The following is a 16,480-nucleotide window of genomic DNA, read 5'->3' on the forward strand; positions in this document are numbered from 1 at the left end:
GGAGCTACGGCGGCTCGCGAGGGACCCGCGGCGGCGGCTGCGCGGCGGCTGCGCGGGGCGGGGGCGGCCGCCCCTCAGGGCGCCGTGGGGACCGCGGGAGGCGAGAGGCGGCTCCGGCCGGGGCTGCGCTCACCCGGCGGGGGCTGTGCGGGTTCTGTGTGCTAGTTCCTCCCGGGGCAGCGCTCCCTGGCTCGGTCTGTGGGGGATCCGTGTGCTGGTTCCTCCCGGGGCAGCGCTGCCCCGGCTCGGTCTGTGCCCTCAGGGAGGTGCATGGTCCGTGTGCTGGTTCCCCCCGGTCTGTGCCCTCAGGGAGGGGAAGATGCCCTGTGTTGGTGCAGGAATCTGCTGTGAGGCGGAAGAAACTCCAACCACTTCTCCCTGTCACTCTGCAGTCGGATTTCCTGTTGTCTTTGTGAACTTAGAGGTTCACAAGGTGACAAGTGTCTCGTAAAATGCTCTTGGTGCAGCTGGCAGTGTTTGTTCAGTAAAACAGCTCAGCAAATAGCCGCGCTCACTTTTAATTTTCTAAAGAGATTTCCTGCAGATGACAGGTTGTTCTCTGAACTGTGACACTTCAGACAGGGTAAAAACATATCCTTTAAACAAAAAAAAACAACAACCAAACAAACCCCAGAGGCCGTGGGCTTTCATACCACAGAATACAGTGATAAAGAAGTCTGATAAAGCAGCGCTGCCCTGGCTCGGTGCCCTCAGAGAGATGAGGGTCCCGGGTGCTGTGAGGGACAGCCCAGCGCTCAGAGCACATCAGGAATCACAGAACTGTAGCACCAGTTCAGTTGGAAAAGCCCTCTGGGATCATTGGGTCCAACCCTGTCAACCAGACCTTGGCACTCGGAGTCATGTCCAGTCTCTGTCCCTGAGCACCTCCAGGGACGGTGACTGCACCACCTCCCTGGGCAGCCCCTTCCAATGCCTCATCACCCTTTCGGTGAAAAAATCCTTCCTGATGTCTCGGGAGTCACACAAAGTGCTCCCATCCAAGCTGTGTGTTGTTATGTGTGTTATTACACGTGTTGTTGGGATCCAAACCGTAACAAATTGCTGCCCCTGGGCAGTGCAGTGCAACTTGTATGTGGGAAATTAGAGATGCCCAGTGAGTTCACGCTGTCACTGTTGCTTTTCCAGGTGGACCAGGAGAGGACATCTCAATCCTAACGAGGCAGTGGCATTAGCTACACTGGGAGAGCTGCCCCAGTCCTGGAAAAGCTGATACACATGCCTTTGGGATCTTACCAATGTGCATTCTGCCCAAAGTGCTCTCAGAGTGTTCAGTGACAGCACAGAGTAACCCTCAACCCTCTGTCAATGGCTTTAAAAGCCATGGAGCTCCCCATTCCACTAAATGAGATAGTTGAATCCCACATGCTTTATTTCACATTAAACTACTCATTTTGTTCATTCTGGAATGCTCCTGTCTCCCTAAAAGAGCTTTTGCTTCTTGAGAATGCTGTTTTCAGCTTGCCTGCATGAAGCAGTGGATCTCTCAGAAATCCAGCTGTCAGTAGGTTTTCCAGGACCCCACAGGGACAACTGAGAACCTCTTGCCTTGTCTCAGGCTCCCTGGCAAGAAAAGATGGTCCTTTCCATGACACAGTCATGTTTGCTGACCCCTTAAAAGAGCAATAAAGTGACTGCATGATTTATTAGCTGGTATAAACACATCTGAGCATCTGCTTCCACAACCATTCCTGTCATCACACCACCACCAGGACTGAAAAAAACCCTTTGGTGTGGGCAAGACTAAAATACAGTGCCAGTGAGATGATCTTCTGGGACCCAGAGTGGCAGGTCCTCAAATACAAGGCCTATTTCCTGTAGTTTAGTATCTAAAGAGAAAGATTTTCATGCCTGAGACCAGTAACATTCTTGCCCTCTGAGCATTCCTTACTCACTCAGATCTTTCCAAAGAAAGCTCACTTGACAGAAAGTAATGGCATCATCTGTTCTGTATTTTTTTAGATCAATGTAGGAAAAATAAGGTCCATGAGCAAGGCTTATCCCCAGCCTTAGAGCTTCCTTGGTGCATTCCTTCCCAGGAATATCCTGGGGCTACTTAAAGCTGCTTAAAAAATCCACCTGATCTCCACAGGGATGGTTCCTGCCTTCAGCAGACACTGGAATTGCTCTACTGAGGTATGGCTGGATCAGAGCACAGCATGGAGAGAAGCAGAGCAGGCAAAAGCCAGTTGCTGATTCCCAGGAAATCCTGGGTAGCTATGCATTCCTTTGTAAATTCCTGTGCTAAACACTGAAGCTTGGATAGAAACTCTGCAGTCATTGGCAAAATGGTCCCTTTTCTGAATAGGCTTTATCTCCTGTTTGGGTGGCTTAGAGTTAAAGATCCATTTCTTTCCAGGCTGTACAGCCAGAAGGCAGGATAGAGAGGATGGGAGGTGCTGAGTTCAAAGGTGTGCAAGAGAATTTCCCTGTCAGTGATGGAGTAAAAGGACACTGTCTGCTTTTGTAGCTCCAGGAAAACCCCAACCCTCAGCGGTTTATCCTTGTGTAACAATGTTTCTTGATCCTTGTGCCAGGCTGACAGCTGCTTTTTGGAACCCAGCCATTCCACGCACCAGGAATGCTCTGTTCTTCCCAATTTGTCCCTCTTCCCAATCATTTCATGAGCGACTCCAACAGCCCATCCATCACTGTCCTTGGTAATCACCTCCCAGTAGTGGCACCCCGTGGAGAAGCTCTGGGAACACATCACTTGGCTGATGCAGAATCTCCTGGGAGTTGGTTCATACCAGGTGGGGTGGCTGGAAACCACCACTCTGCTGTTCTGGGCTGTGAGGGCCAAGCGCTCGTTTGCTCTCGTGTGGTCAAAAGTCACGTCCTCTGCCCCTGGAAGGGAGAAAGGAAAATATTCTCACCTGCAGGCAACAAGGTGGAACAGAAAGGAAACCCAACGATCACACAATAAACCTGAATCAAAGCTCAGTCCTGCAGGTCAGCAAGAATCCTCAACCCAACACTCACAGCTGCATCCTGGGCTCACCGAAACATTTAACAGGCACAACTGTGGAAATATCCACAGCAGACTCGGGCACTCCAGTGGGAAGGCACCTTGCATCCTACAGGATGGGTCCTCTTCCTAACCTAACCTCTTTTTAAAAAAATACCTTTTTGTCAGTAATAAGTGGGATGCTTACCTTAATAAAACTTAGAGTCATCTGTTCACTGGGACACGTTCCTGCATATTTTATCAGCAAAACATTTGTTTTCTGTTTTAAGCTCCAGCTGTAGTACTGTGTGTTGGCTGTAAAAATATTTCTGTCAAAATGGTGCAGAATTGAGATAATAACTGGAGTCATTACAGCTTAACAGTAAGGACCAGTGAGGTGCAGGACCTGCCTGTACAAAACTCAGACTGTGCAGACAGCACCAGCCACCACCCAGCTCACACACCTCCATCAAACAGCTCACACACCTCCAAAAAACAGCTTTCTTATCTTTTTTTTTATCTTGTATACACAGCCAGGTACAGTGTTGCTTTGTGCTCAGTAACTGATTTGTTCCTGGCAACTTCACTGTTGCTGTGCTTCAGGGACACAGCCACATCTCCTGCCCATGGCTCTGAGAACAGTTTTTCTTCAGCAAATCCACAGCCTCACAGTCACCTGAGAGTTGTCAATAAGAGTTCTGCTGGATACTTACACTGAGAAAACTGGCTTGGAATCACCAGGTCTGGAATCTCAGCTGCAGACTCTGGGGGTGATGAGCAGACACTTGTCTCCTGATACGAGTTTGGAGGTTGCACTTAATAAAAAAAAAAAAAGAAGTGTTAAGGCATTTCTTCAAAATGTAAATAGGAAGTGTTTACGCTTCTAAAGGAGAACACACCTTAAATAAACCCAGCTACTAGTTAAAGTACAAAACAAAGAGTTGATTTTTTAGGTTGTATAAATTATGAAAGAATGTGTAGGCAAACATTTTTACCCAAAATAAACAAAACACTGTACGCTGCTGCCCTGAGTGTCAGAATGGAGCAGCCAGAAGAGTGAATGGGTAAAGCAGTTGGATCTTTCTATGCAGATGCACCATTTTCTGTCATAAAAGTCTTTAAAGTGTTCTTAATTTTTTTCTGAGTATCCCATATTTCTTGTGTTACTTGCACGTGCATTTCATGAACACAGAGTAATTTTTTACTTCATTTGCTACATCCACTCCCTCCAAGAAAGACATTTCAAAATAAGGGAAACTCACCTGGTGGGAATTGCTGAGGGTATTTCTCCAAAAGTAACATTTCCAACTTTCTCTTAAGATCTTCTACAGCACTTTTGACAACATTAAGCTTCTCATCAAGTGTAATTTTATACATTATTGAAAGTGAGCCTTCATAAGGTAAGTTACTCTAATAATGACAAAAGGATCAAAAGATGTAAACAACAGCAGTTATTTCATCTAGCAGACCAGATTATATTATAAAGGCAGAGTGGAAAAACAGCAGTGATCTCTCAAAAAATCTTATCCTTTGTATTAAGAGTTTCCTTTATAGGATAGTTACCTGAGAGAACTAACCTGAAATCTTACAGAAAATAGGGAAGGATAGTTTATTCTTATTAAAAAATAAGAAGACCTTGTTTTCTAAGAAAACTGAGAATGAGCCCCACTCCAAATTCCTTGTTTTCTAAGAAAACTGAGAATGAGCCCCACTCCAAATTCCTGCTGGCTGACCTGCATCACTGGCACTGTTGTTTTCAACATCAAAGCAGGCTCTGCAGAACCTTGAGTGCTTTAACTGCCTCTTTTGAGGGCCCTTGATGTGTTTTCCCCAAGGAAGTTGTTACAAAACACTTAAAACCCTGTGAGTTCTTTAACTTGAACACTTGGGTGTATAAACAAATTCTGGAAAATAAAAAAGTTGTGAAGGATCTTAACTTTAGATTTGGCTGAGGACTGGATTTAAGCAATGTAGTCCCCACTTCACTCCAGCTCACCAAGGCCCTTGGAACAAATCTGGTTTGGAATTGCACCCCCAGCCTGTGTCCTTTTTTAGTACTATTCTCCCTCTGAATTCCTCACTCCAAACTCTCCCTGTAACAGCAATGTCCATGGATTGGCATCACTGTCTCCAGTGAGAACAGCGCAGTGGGGACCTCAAAGTGCCCTGTTCATACTCAGCTATCCTAGACACTGAGCTTGAGAGTTCCCACTCATATCCTGCCACTCATTTCATCACTTACAGTTTGGGCTTTGCTGTCCGTGAGCTGGTGAATAGTCTCTTCAATCTTCTGTTGAGCAGCTTTTTGCTCTTGTTCAATGAACATCAATGTGCTTCTCTCTTGTCTTTCAACATATTCCTTCATGCAACAGAAATCTCGAGTAATCTGGCTTTTGATCTGAAAGGCAGAAAACATGGAGTTCATTGTGTGGTTGGGAAAGATGTGTGGAATATGAGAATCTACTGCCCCGTTTAATGTGCTCTTTGACTGACCGACCCCTGCAGACCAGAAAACTTTATTCAAAGGAATAAAATACATTTGACGCTATTCCTGCATTACCTGCAATGAGATTTTGGGCATGTTAAGGATCTTGACTATTTTATGGCCAGTGGATTCTGTTTGACGAGTCAGAAAGATCAATATTCTCTCTTTGTGATTTGTATTTTGCATCTAAGAGTACCAGAAACACTCAGGGATAAGCAGAAAAAGGTAACAATGCACAACCCCAGAGGCCTTTGTGCCAGCCAGGACAGGAGTTAGTGCAGCTGGTGCCACAGTTCATTCTCATCCATAAAAGCAGAACTGTGACAGAAAAGAAGGAAACAAAAAGGCAGATTCCTGCTCTGGGCTGGAAAGCTGCCCTGGAGTCAGTCACATCTCCAGCCCAGAGCAGTGGAAGCAGAAGGTAACTGCAGGTGATGAATGTACAACATGTACCTTGGTTTTACTGAGATCTCTCCTCAACAGGGGGATGGTCTCCGCAGATATTTCTGGTAGCTTGGAGCTTTCCCATATCTCTTCCTCCTTTAAAGTGACACATTGGACCATTTATCCACATAACTCTCAAAGAAAGCATGACTAGGTTAAGCAGCAGGATAATAAACATTCCCAGATCACTGACATTAGTTAAGCACTGGACTGCTTGAGGAGGGGCCTGGAGGACACAATTCTGAGCAGGAATAATCACAATGAATTTAACATGCAACAGTTACCAATTGCATGTTCAAATATAATTGTGAGCTTCAGGTCTTTGCTTGACTGAAGAATGGGGTTTTTTAGATACATATGTGCTAAAATATTCTTCCCCATCGCCTCCAAGTCTGGTTGTTAAGTGGAGATCTAGATACTAAACCGGTCCTATTCTGTGCCACGAAGCTGGGTGGAGCTGTAGCACCGCGTAACAATGTTATGTGGCCTTTCAGGAGTCTCCAGTGCAATGCTAATGCAGTCAGTAACGCCCAGAAACAAGAACGCTTATTACCACCGTACCTCAGCTGAATACATATATTGGTTCTTCTACTTCAGCTGTGCAGCCCTCAGTGTGTCAGACACACCAAAGAACCCCAAACACTGTTTTAGTTAAACCCATCTGCTCAACGTACGGTGCTTGTTGCGTTACTGTGCCGGGGATGGAGTGGGACGGAGCCTCGGGCTGTACGGGGGCTGCCGGGGGAGGGAGCCCCGGGCTATTCCGGGTTGTTGCGGGATGGAGCCCGTGGCTGTCCCGGGACGGAGCCCCGGACTGTGGAGGGACGTAGCGGGATGGAGCCCCGGGCTGTGGAGGGATGGAGCCCCGGGCTGTGCCGAGCTGTCCCGGGATGGAGCCCCGCGCTGCCTCGGGCCGTACCTTCTCCCCAGGTCGTCCCCCCGCCGAGCTCCGGTCGCCGAAGACAACAGCTCCAGAGGGTTCATCCTCGGTTTCCAGCTTCTCCTCGCTCAGCTCTGGCGGGATGAGGCTGAGCAGCGCGGCCAGCTCGCGGTTGGGCCGCAGGTCGCGGAGCTCGAAGCCCTCCCTGCAGAGCGGGCAGCCGGGCCCGGGCCGGCCCGCGCGGTACCGGCTGATGCAGCGCCGGCAGAAGCTGTGGCTGCAGCCCGCGATCCGCACCGGCTCCGAGAAGAACTGCAGGCACAAGGAGCACCTCAGCTCCACGGCGGCCAGGAGCCGCTCCAGCTCGATGGCAGCGGCCATGGCCCGGCCGGGGCGGAGCACAGAGGCCGCACGGTTTCGGTTTCCCCGGGAGCCTCCTCCGGGGCGGGAGCGCCGGGGCGGAGCGGGCTGGGCTGGGCCGGGCTGGGCTGGGCTCTGCCCTGTCTCCTCCTCTCCTTCGGTGACAGCTCCGTCAGAGCTCCCGGGGCTCAGCCCAGCGCCAGTCAGCGCTTCCTCTGCTGCCTCTCGTTCCCAGGATTCGGGTTGACTGTGGGAATGGGCTGTGATGCAGAGCTGTCCCGGGCCTGGCCTTGACTCATACTGACTGTCCAAAAAAGTCCTTGTTATCGGCAGGGTTTCTTTTTCAACGTGAATTTCCCGATTTTGTAGCAGTGAGTCGCTGACATGGGCAGTCTGCTGACCCAGCCGGGACAGCAAGGGCAGAGGCCCGCCCGTGGGAAGTTCAGGCCACTGGATGCACTGAACCCTTCTGAGGTCATCCTAGGCTACTGAGGCCATCTCAAAATAACAATTAACACATGTCAAACCAAACGAAGACTGCCATTGTTCCTTGTACAAGTCAGAGGGTGCTTTCTATTGATTTCGGGAGCTGCAGGATTAGGCCGTTTAACAGATGTGCTGAACCAGCACGGGAACCAGACTGAATCAGGCTGGGTGGGGAGAGCAGGAGCATATCAGCAGGCAAAACTGCTGCAGATTGCTCAGAGCTGGCTGATGAGCTGGCTGAGACAGGCAGTGATGATCCAATTCAATTCTTTTGCACTATTGGGGGGGGAAGAGAAGAATTAATCTCACTCATTCCTGCAAGTATTGGCACTTCCTCATTTCTGCAGAAGAGGAGAACTATTCTGAATGTCTCAGACGGGCTGGCAATAGTCAGCAAAAGGTGGAAGCCTCACCAGAAACTTGGTCTGCAAGACTTCCTCTTGATTTGCAAACTAAGGCTATCTGGAAAGAATTAAATATCTGAATGACGTGCTGCTTGGTAGAACCAGACCTCAGACTTGGTCTTGAGGAAACAGTATCAATCAGGGCAAGTGTCCATCAGCTCCTGCACAGAGTGGACACAAGGAGTACTCACCCCCAACACTGAGAACTGGTCCCCATTCAGCGAGTGTACTCAAGCAAGCCACTGAAGACAACTCTTTTAAAACTAGTTTCTGCCTTTCAATGCTCAGACTAATCAAGCTCATTAAGCTTCATCTGGTTTTAGGCAAGACAGATCAGCACATGTTCATCCTGTACCCACAATGTGTTTGCTGGGGCACCGTGTGGGGTTGTGCTTTGGAAAAATTTCATCTTCACGAGTTGGATTTGCCACTCATAAAAAAGCAAAACAGTGTAAAATGCTGAAAGCAAGAAGCTGGGAGTATCTGTGTGATTCCATTAGAGTGGTTCCATTACAGCATCCTCCACAATTCAAACTTGACTTGTATTTTTTTATTGTGCCAGGGTAAGAGACATTCAACCCACTCTGCCGAAAACAGCCCTGTCCCTGTGTGGACAGGAGCTGCGGCCAGATGGGATGTAGCTGCCTGACTCTGCTCCTCCCTGTGGACATCAGTTCTGGGAGATGATTCCGTCCAAGGCCTCAATCCACTCCTTCTGCTTCTCGTCGTTATCACATAAAAACACAAACTCTCTCCCTGGCGTGACCAGAATGATACTTGGTTTCCTCTTCTTCAGACGGATTCCCTTGGGCAGCTCAGGTCGTACTTCATACCCCTCATCCCTCCTTCCAATAAAAATCTGGCCCCGTGCAAACTCATCCTGAAAAGAAGGAAGCAGAAGACAGCCATTAACCAGTGGACAGCACAGCTCTAGCAGACACTGCTCTGTCCTTTGACATGGAATGGGATCTGGGGATGCAGGAGGGGACACTGATTTGGTGACACCAGCAGGAAACACAACAGAGGTTGTTGGTAGGGACCCACCCTTACAGAGCTGGTTGGTGGGTGTTCAGGAGCAGGGAAAGATATTCCCATGGCCAGAGCAGTGCCAGAAGGCAGGATGTTGGGCTGTTATTGCAATATTGCTCATCTTGCCTAAAGTTACAGCCACCAGGGCTGGGAGAGAGTGGGCATTAATGCTACAGGCAGTAGCAGCTACTTTTAAAAGACTTAGATCTTCCTCACAGCCACCAGATGGGCCAGAGCTCCAAACAGCTCAGAGGCATCCACTGACAAGGGAGATGGGCTCTTGAGGCTGAGCCTGCTCCAGTCTTGCACAGGCTCTGGAAGAACTGGATGAGAACAGACCCTTCCTCCCTACCCACTTCCTGAAGGGGATGTGGAACAGTGAAGAACACTCCTCTTACCAGTGGGTTTTTAAAGTACATCAGGTTCCTTTCTTGAGAATCCAGGCTGAACCAGCGTCCCTTAAAGGCCTCCTTGTGCTGCAAGGAGATGGTAGAAGTTCTTTGAAGACCAAGTCCCAGAGAGGAGTTTGGTCTGTTTGGATCCCTGGACTGGTTAAATGACTTGGAGCTTGAGTTCAGTTTCCTTCACCCCCAAGACTGGTTCAGGTGAGTCACTGCTGTGCCCTCAGCCCTCTTCTCCCTGGGCTCAAACTACACATTTGCATTCAGTGACAATCCCTTGGGCAGGCAGGGAAGTTTGGTTCTACCAGTGATCAAATTGACAGGATTAAATTGCAGGAAATGCATTGAAAGCTCTGCAGAGAACAATCAACTTCAACAGTTTGGTCAGGGGGTTGCCCCTAGAATTTCAGGGTGCACAATACTGGGGTTTGTCTATAAGTACTAACTCCATTCACTACACTCATCTGACCATTCCTGAGCTATTCACTGCTCTGTGCTGAACTGAAGAGGCCTCTTCTAGGGCTCACTTCAGTTTGGGCAGAATTGAGGCCTCAGGAGAAAAACACACAACCTTTATGCTCTGTGCAAGAACCTGCAGAAGAGGTACTGGGGCACAGGCACGAGCTGGGCCAAACCCCAGCATATTCAATATCAGCACTACACCCCTGAGCTTTATAATGGGACTTTGGCTCATGGCTCACTCCGAGCAGAGCAAGGCAAGAAGTGGCCATGTTCAAACAAGACCTCAGACCTTTATCTCCTCCTTCAGCAGTGCCCCAAACCCCGCTCTCCTCTTCCAAGGAGTACTGGCCCAAATACTTTCCCACAATAAACCAAACCAAACCATTGGCTTCAGTGTGGAGAAATTTTCTCAGTGGTACTTTGCTGCCCTAAGCAGATGTGACTGTAAGTGAAACAGAGAAGTAGGGGGGGTCAGCATGTGATGTTCTGTTCTAGCAGGAGCTGCACTTGGCAGACATAGCAATCTATAGAGTGTTGTGCAACAGCACTTTGCATGTCCCACTGCCGGCTAATCCATCTTGCTTACTCTTCAAGGATTCTCCCTGATCTCATTTTCCACACAAAATAAAACATGATCCCAAAGAACATGGCAGGCTTGAATATACTGTCTTTTATCGACCCAGGAAGCAGGTAGTCACTGAGTAAGCCCTGTACTAGGCAACATCATAGAATTACCAAATATTCTCTACCTGTAATGATCTGGTTTGTATACTGCCAAGTGTGCACTTACTTTTGGTCCTGTTTTCTCCATATATCCTTCTTTGACAAAATTTCTTGTGATCCTGGGTATGAGCTAGGAGAACACAAACACAAAAAAGTCTGTGTCTGTCCCAGCCAAAACCAGGACAGTATGTCTCATTCTAGACTGCTTTTCTGCTCTGTTTCTGCCAAACTTAATCACCATCAATTGTGGCTTTTGGGGTCTGGGTTCTTTTTGGCTGCTCAGTAAAGGGAAGTCTGAAGTAAGAAGGAACATAACACTTTTGAAAGATTGCACTTCATAAGGATCACATGGAGACTTTTAGGCCTTAAATGTTGACTAAGCTTTGGCATGTTATCCACTGTGGCCCTTCCTTCTACCTCTTCAGTCCATTCCCAAGACCCAAGTGCTGCTCTTTGAGCACCTGACTGGCAGAAGTAGTAAGAGCATGTTTTCCCATGCTGTGTTTGCCCAGCCTGCTTTGAGCCCTGCTCAGTTCTCACCTCGTGCTCGGGGACATTTGGGAAGGCTGTTCTGAGGTAATGGTAACGCGCCGCCCGAATAGCGTTGAACCAGTCAACAATCTCCTGGGGAAAACAGCAAACACGAACATAAAGGCAAGAATAACAAGGAGAGGAAGAACAGTGCCTCTCCAGAATGCCTTTCTCCTTCCTTGTGACCTCTTTGCAAAGATGTGCTTTCTCCCCAAGGGGCAGAGAGACTCAGTGACTTGTCCCAGACACCTGAAAACCATTGACCCTTCAAAATAACTTAAAAACGCCCCTCCTGGGAGGCCCTGGACTTTCTCAGCGTGGACAGTCACCCATGCCTGTGCACACAGGCTTTTCAGTTGACTCAGTTATGGGTTGTTTAAAAACCTTTGCACCAGGAAAGACATGAGAACTCTGCCAAGGGAAGAAACAGAAGTCTAACAAAACCTGTAGACACACTTCTTAAAATTATCATTGGTAGCTTAGAAATAATGCAGAACAATATTTCCTATGAGTGTCAAGAAGGCTTCCAAGAATATAACCACAGAATTGTTTAACACCATGAGGCAGTTACCTTCAGAGATTTACATCAGTGCACCACTGAAGCCTTAAGACTGTCCAGGGTGTGAAGTTGAATATATGCCCCAAGAGAAGAGGAGCAAAGTGATGCAGTTATTATTGTCAAATTCTGCCATTTTCTATCTTCTACAAATCTTAGTGACTTCAAATAAAACCAGATCCTGCAGAAACAGGGTACCTCTTCCAAAACCCAGATCCAACATCTAAGCATCTTGCTTATTCCAAAATCTCCAAGATATTCACCTTTCCACTTTCATGATAGACAAACAGGTTCCTTGTTTGCCCATCTGTGCTGTAGGTGATCTGCAGCCCGTGGGAATGTCCTATTTTCCATTCCTGGAACATTGCATTCAGAGTCTCCACGCTGATAACAGCTTTGGGAACTGTGCTCTGCAGAATGAAAAGCATCACTGTAATAAAGTGCTTTCAGGGAAGGCAATGCAGGACAGATCAGCTGTATGAGGACCAGATCCCTGCTGAAGGGAAAGCAGACATCCTGAAATATCTGAATATTGGATACACCTGAAACATAAAGCCTTAATTACACGCAACATAAAATGGCTTACAAGGAGTGATTCCCTTTCCTTGACAAGGGCTGGGTCACTATTCAAGGGGTGTGTCTGCATTGCAAGGGGTGGGTCTGTCTCCAGCCTTGTACTGGAGAACAGTTTGCTACTGTCTCCTACAGAAGGGACACATGTTGAGGATGATGCTGCAGGAGTTGGTGAGAGAATATTTTGGTACTGTGAGAGGTAACAACTGCTAACAGACCTCATCTTTGTCTTGCTATTCAACTGCCAGTATCCATTTCCTTTGTTCCCCAAGCAAAAGGAGGCTGTAGGGTTGAGATAAGGGATGAGGAAAGGGGCTGAATCCAAAGATAAGACATATGGTAATGGGGAAACATTTGGATTCCTACAAGCACAGGCTGTCCTGGCTGCAAAACCAAGTTATTTGTGCTGGTTTTTTGCCTCCAAAGAGCATTATCTGAGGATGGATGTTGACCTGCTACTCTGGCTGAGGAACTCACTTCTTTGCCGTAGTACTTCATCACCCCTTCCCTTGCTGACAGGAAAAATTTCCTCTTGTGGAATTGTCTGCGTCCCTGCCCAAGCTTCCAGAGGAATCCTTCACGGTTCTCTGCAGAGCAGACCAAGAGAAGTGTCAGAGAGGGGTGGCACAAGAGCAGGACTGTTTAGCTAAAGAAGATGTGGACCAGTTTCAAGTCTCTTCTCCATCTGAGAATTTTGACCTCATATGAAAAAATCAGTGGAGAACTAGAGAACTGTAAGATCTGAATACACCCTGCACTTGTCTAAGTGCCTTTTCTTAGGAGCCTCTTCTCAAAGTTAGACCTAGAGCAATGACTGCACATTCAGCAGTTCAACTGTGACAAGCCAACCTTGGGGACACTCAAAGTTGTGAAGAGAACACTGTGCTGTAGGGCTGACACCTTCTCCCTGACAATCCTTTTACCTGCAGAACAAGGATCTTGGCAGACTCGGGTGGCAACAAATTCCTCACGCTCATATTTAGCTCTAATCCATTGCTCTCTTAAAACCCTGAAAGAGGAAAACATGGATAAAGCTGATCTGCCTCTACCCTATTTTCACCAGCCAGCCAGAGAGACCTGCAGAGGGAAGAGTAGTTCAGCAGCTGTGAAAGTCTGAGCAGTGAATAACCATCAACTTACACACAGTCATCAGAGTGGGGGATGTAATAGTAGGGAGGGACTTTGGCCTCGTATTTAGCTTTGGCACAGAGGTTCCCATGACTCTTCATAAACTGAAATACAAAAGAAGTTATAGTCAGGTGTGCAGCTACAAATCAATACCATGTCAAGAACTTGTATCAAAGAGAGCACTGTGCTTTTTGCTGACTAACTCTCAGTGTGTCCCTACATACATTTATAAATTTCCTTTAGCACTGGAGTTTGCAAATTTTAGGTGGCTGAGCCTCTTTCAGTATTTACAGTTCTGGACCAAATGGGAAGGAACACAAGACTGTGGTTGTCAATTAAAAGAACAAAAGAAAATTAGGAGAAAATTTATTTCTGATCTCCCTGTTCCTTCACCTTGTCCCAGACACTAATTGTGATTATATTATTAACACAATTCAACTGAACGATGAGAGGCTGAACCAATATTTAAGAAGGGTACATTGCTTTCTGAATAGAAAACACTACCTGGAAATATCTGTGGGCTTCTGAACCACAGTGAGAAGTAACTGTGCATATAAAAATACACACCAGACTGGTAGAAACACAGTCACCTATCAGTGCAGTTGATTGAGCAGGTCATAAAAACACCCCTAAAGTTACCCATGGAGTTAACTTGGTTCTGTGTGGCTTTGTTCCTTTGTCCACGGTGCATGGCACAGGCATTAGGAGGTAGAGGAGGTTATGATGAAATGTGGAGAAAAGTAAGTGAATTACTGCTTTTTCCTCTGTACCTCTATCAGATCGTTCTCCCAGAAGTCCAGCACAAGGGATTTGACTCTGGTGATGCCAGGAAGATTGCGATGGATTCCAGAGCAATTCACACAAACGAGTATTCCAAGTTTGTAAGAAGCCCACTCTGGACCTGGATGCAAACACAAAGAATGAATTAATACCTAGGAAAATGCACAGCCACTGGCAAGGGTGAAAAAGCACATCTGATGCACAGCCCAGGCTTCACTTGTAATAAATACATCAAATCCCACCCCACTGTTTATGGCTGTCACTTCACTGTGTTCAGGAGAACAGCACCTGCTTTCCACAGTGAACAATGTGCATTCGTAGGTTCTTTTACTGACTGTTTGCTTTAAAAATTAATGTGACTCTGCAGGTGGGTGAGTGGCGATGGAAAAGCTCAGCGAATTGTCAGTCCTGCACGAAAAGCTGCTGTTGCTGAAGTAACAATGGAAGGATGTTGTGGGCAGTCAGTACTACCGAGAGTACAACCCAGCACAACCACCCACAGTGAGGGCTCGTGTCCAGTGCCCACGAGGGCTCCTGCTCTTTCCTGCTGCTGCATCCCCGGAGTGGCCTCGACAGGTGCAGCCCAACAGGCATCGATGCTCTGGCAAGACCATTTCCTCGGTCTGCACCACCCTCCACTTCTCCCTTATCACACCCAACAGAAGCTACTTGTCGCCTTCTTCCAGCTACAGCTGGCTCCCAGTGACCCGCCCGCCCGGGCTCTCCGGGGCTCCTCGGCGCCTTTCTCTGCCCCAAGCCCCGAGCAGTGACACCCCCGGGCTGGAAACCCACCCCGCGCACCCTCCTCCTCCTCCCGTGCCCCGTCCACGAGTGACCCGGGGAGGCGGCCGGTGCCGAGGCCATTTCCTGACCCCGCTGCCCTCCCCTCGCTCCGCGTCCCGGGGCAGTGTCCCCGCGAACAGCCCCGCGCGACCCCCCCGCTCCCTCCCCGCGGGACGCGGAGCGCGGGCGGAGCGGACGGAGCCGCGGGCCGGGCCGGGCAGCGCCGAGGGGGCGGCGGGACCCTCCCGAGCGCCGCCCTGCCCTCAGCGCCGGCCGCGGCCCCGTACCTGGCCGCCCGCAGTCGGCGCAGCGGTCGTTGCCGGTGCCGCTCGCCCTCTGCAGCTCCCGCAGCAGCGCCTTGCTGCGCTCGTGGTCCATCGCCGCCCGGGGCCGGCGCGGAGCGCTGAGGGAAATGAGGAACCGGCGCGGCCCCGGCCCGTCCTGCCCCACAGCCCCGGCCCGGCGGGGCCGCCCCCTGCAGGGGGACCCGGGGGGCGACGCCTCCGGACCGGCCCCAGCCCCGGCCCCAAACGGCTCAGGAGTTCTCACGCGGCTCAACACCGGGACAACGGAGCATCTCAGGACTAATGAAAATCCCATTTCCTACTGAAATTCCTACTGGATTCCTACGAGCTCCTCTTCCACGTTACAGCCAACGCCAAAAAGACCATGACTTAGTACTCACTTTAACCTGAGGGAAAGATTTTCAAGGTTAATTAATTTCAGACATAGATGAAGGGGTATTCAAATATTTTTCATTTTACTAGTTTCAGGCTAAACTTAATTTGCGTTGCTCATTTGCATTGCTAGAGTACACTGCAATACGTGATGCCTCTTTAGTAAAGTTTATGTACAACCTTGTAAAAACGCTGTAATTTTGTAGGTGACTAAATACTGCACGTGTTAGCAGTTGAAAGTGCTGACACATTATACACTAAATACTACAGGTGTCACCAGTTGAAAGTTCTGACATGTTTTTTCCATCTTTTAGGTGCTAAGTAGCATTGCACCTTTTATTAGTTTGTAAGTATTGTGAAGCTGAGAAACAAACAGCAGCAGAACATCTGAAAAGTTGGGTTGTTCAACCACTTGCACAGAATCTCTTTTCAGCACTTACCCTATAGGAACTGGTGGGTACTGGAATAGAAACACAGATTTCATTTTCCCCCTGTTCTTGCAAGCCACGCACCAATTTTTGTGGTGTCCTTACAATTCCTATGGAATAAAAGAAAGAGTCTGTATGATTTGCAAAGCGGTCATTTATATTATCTTTTACAAAGACTGAGGTAGTCTGCTTTTTTTCTCTGTTACTCATAGGATGGTAGAATAACGTCACCCCCATATACATTCTGGAAAGCAATACTGGAATGACAGTAAAGGGAAAGAAAAGCTTGGAATTTGACTGAGATTTCAACAAGAACAATGGGGTTGTTGGTTTTCTGGTTTTTTCAATTGCTGAACACCTACTAATAACTGCTGCTTAAAGGGGG

At 48.3% G+C, this 16,480-nt stretch overlaps 2 protein-coding genes across 4 annotated transcripts; both read right to left on the reverse strand.

The window, feature by feature from the left end:
• Positions 1-1,090: 1,090 nt before the first annotated feature.
• RNF135 (ring finger protein 135) lies at positions 1,091-8,443 on the reverse strand. Its single transcript, XM_017812129.1, has 7 exons — positions 6,814-8,443; positions 5,903-5,990; positions 5,621-5,630; positions 5,208-5,367; positions 4,228-4,375; positions 3,679-3,780; positions 1,091-2,865 (listed from the first exon to the last, which is right to left on the reverse strand). The coding sequence occupies exons 1-7, from the start codon at positions 7,153-7,155 to the stop codon at positions 2,330-2,332; spliced, it is 1,386 nt and encodes a 461-aa protein (XP_017667618.1). The 5' UTR covers positions 7,156-8,443; the 3' UTR covers positions 1,091-2,329.
• Positions 8,444-8,556: 113 nt separating this feature from the next.
• ADAP2 (ArfGAP with dual PH domains 2) lies at positions 8,557-15,426 on the reverse strand. 3 transcript variants are annotated; one of them, XM_017812130.1, is made up of 10 exons: positions 15,278-15,424; positions 14,198-14,328; positions 13,440-13,531; positions 13,223-13,308; positions 12,777-12,886; positions 11,990-12,136; positions 11,180-11,263; positions 10,707-10,769; positions 9,452-9,529; positions 8,557-8,904 (listed from the first exon to the last, which is right to left on the reverse strand). In XM_017812130.1, the coding sequence occupies exons 1-10, from the start codon at positions 15,366-15,368 to the stop codon at positions 8,695-8,697; spliced, it is 1,092 nt and encodes a 363-aa protein (XP_017667619.1). In that variant the 5' UTR covers positions 15,369-15,424; the 3' UTR covers positions 8,557-8,694. The 3 variants fall into 3 exon arrangements, with proteins under 3 accessions (XP_017667619.1, XP_017667620.1, XP_017667621.1); XM_017812131.1 differs by lacking the exon at positions 15,278-15,424 and adding an exon at positions 15,044-15,131; XM_017812132.1 differs by lacking the exon at positions 10,707-10,769 and having other exon boundaries at positions 15,278-15,426.
• Positions 15,427-16,480: the final 1,054 nt, after the last annotated feature.

This window comes from Lepidothrix coronata, unplaced genomic scaffold, assembly GCF_001604755.1.
Source record: "Lepidothrix coronata isolate B3197 unplaced genomic scaffold, Lepidothrix_coronata-1.0 Scaffold34, whole genome shotgun sequence".
NCBI classification, from domain to species: domain Eukaryota; kingdom Metazoa; phylum Chordata; class Aves; order Passeriformes; family Pipridae; genus Lepidothrix; species Lepidothrix coronata.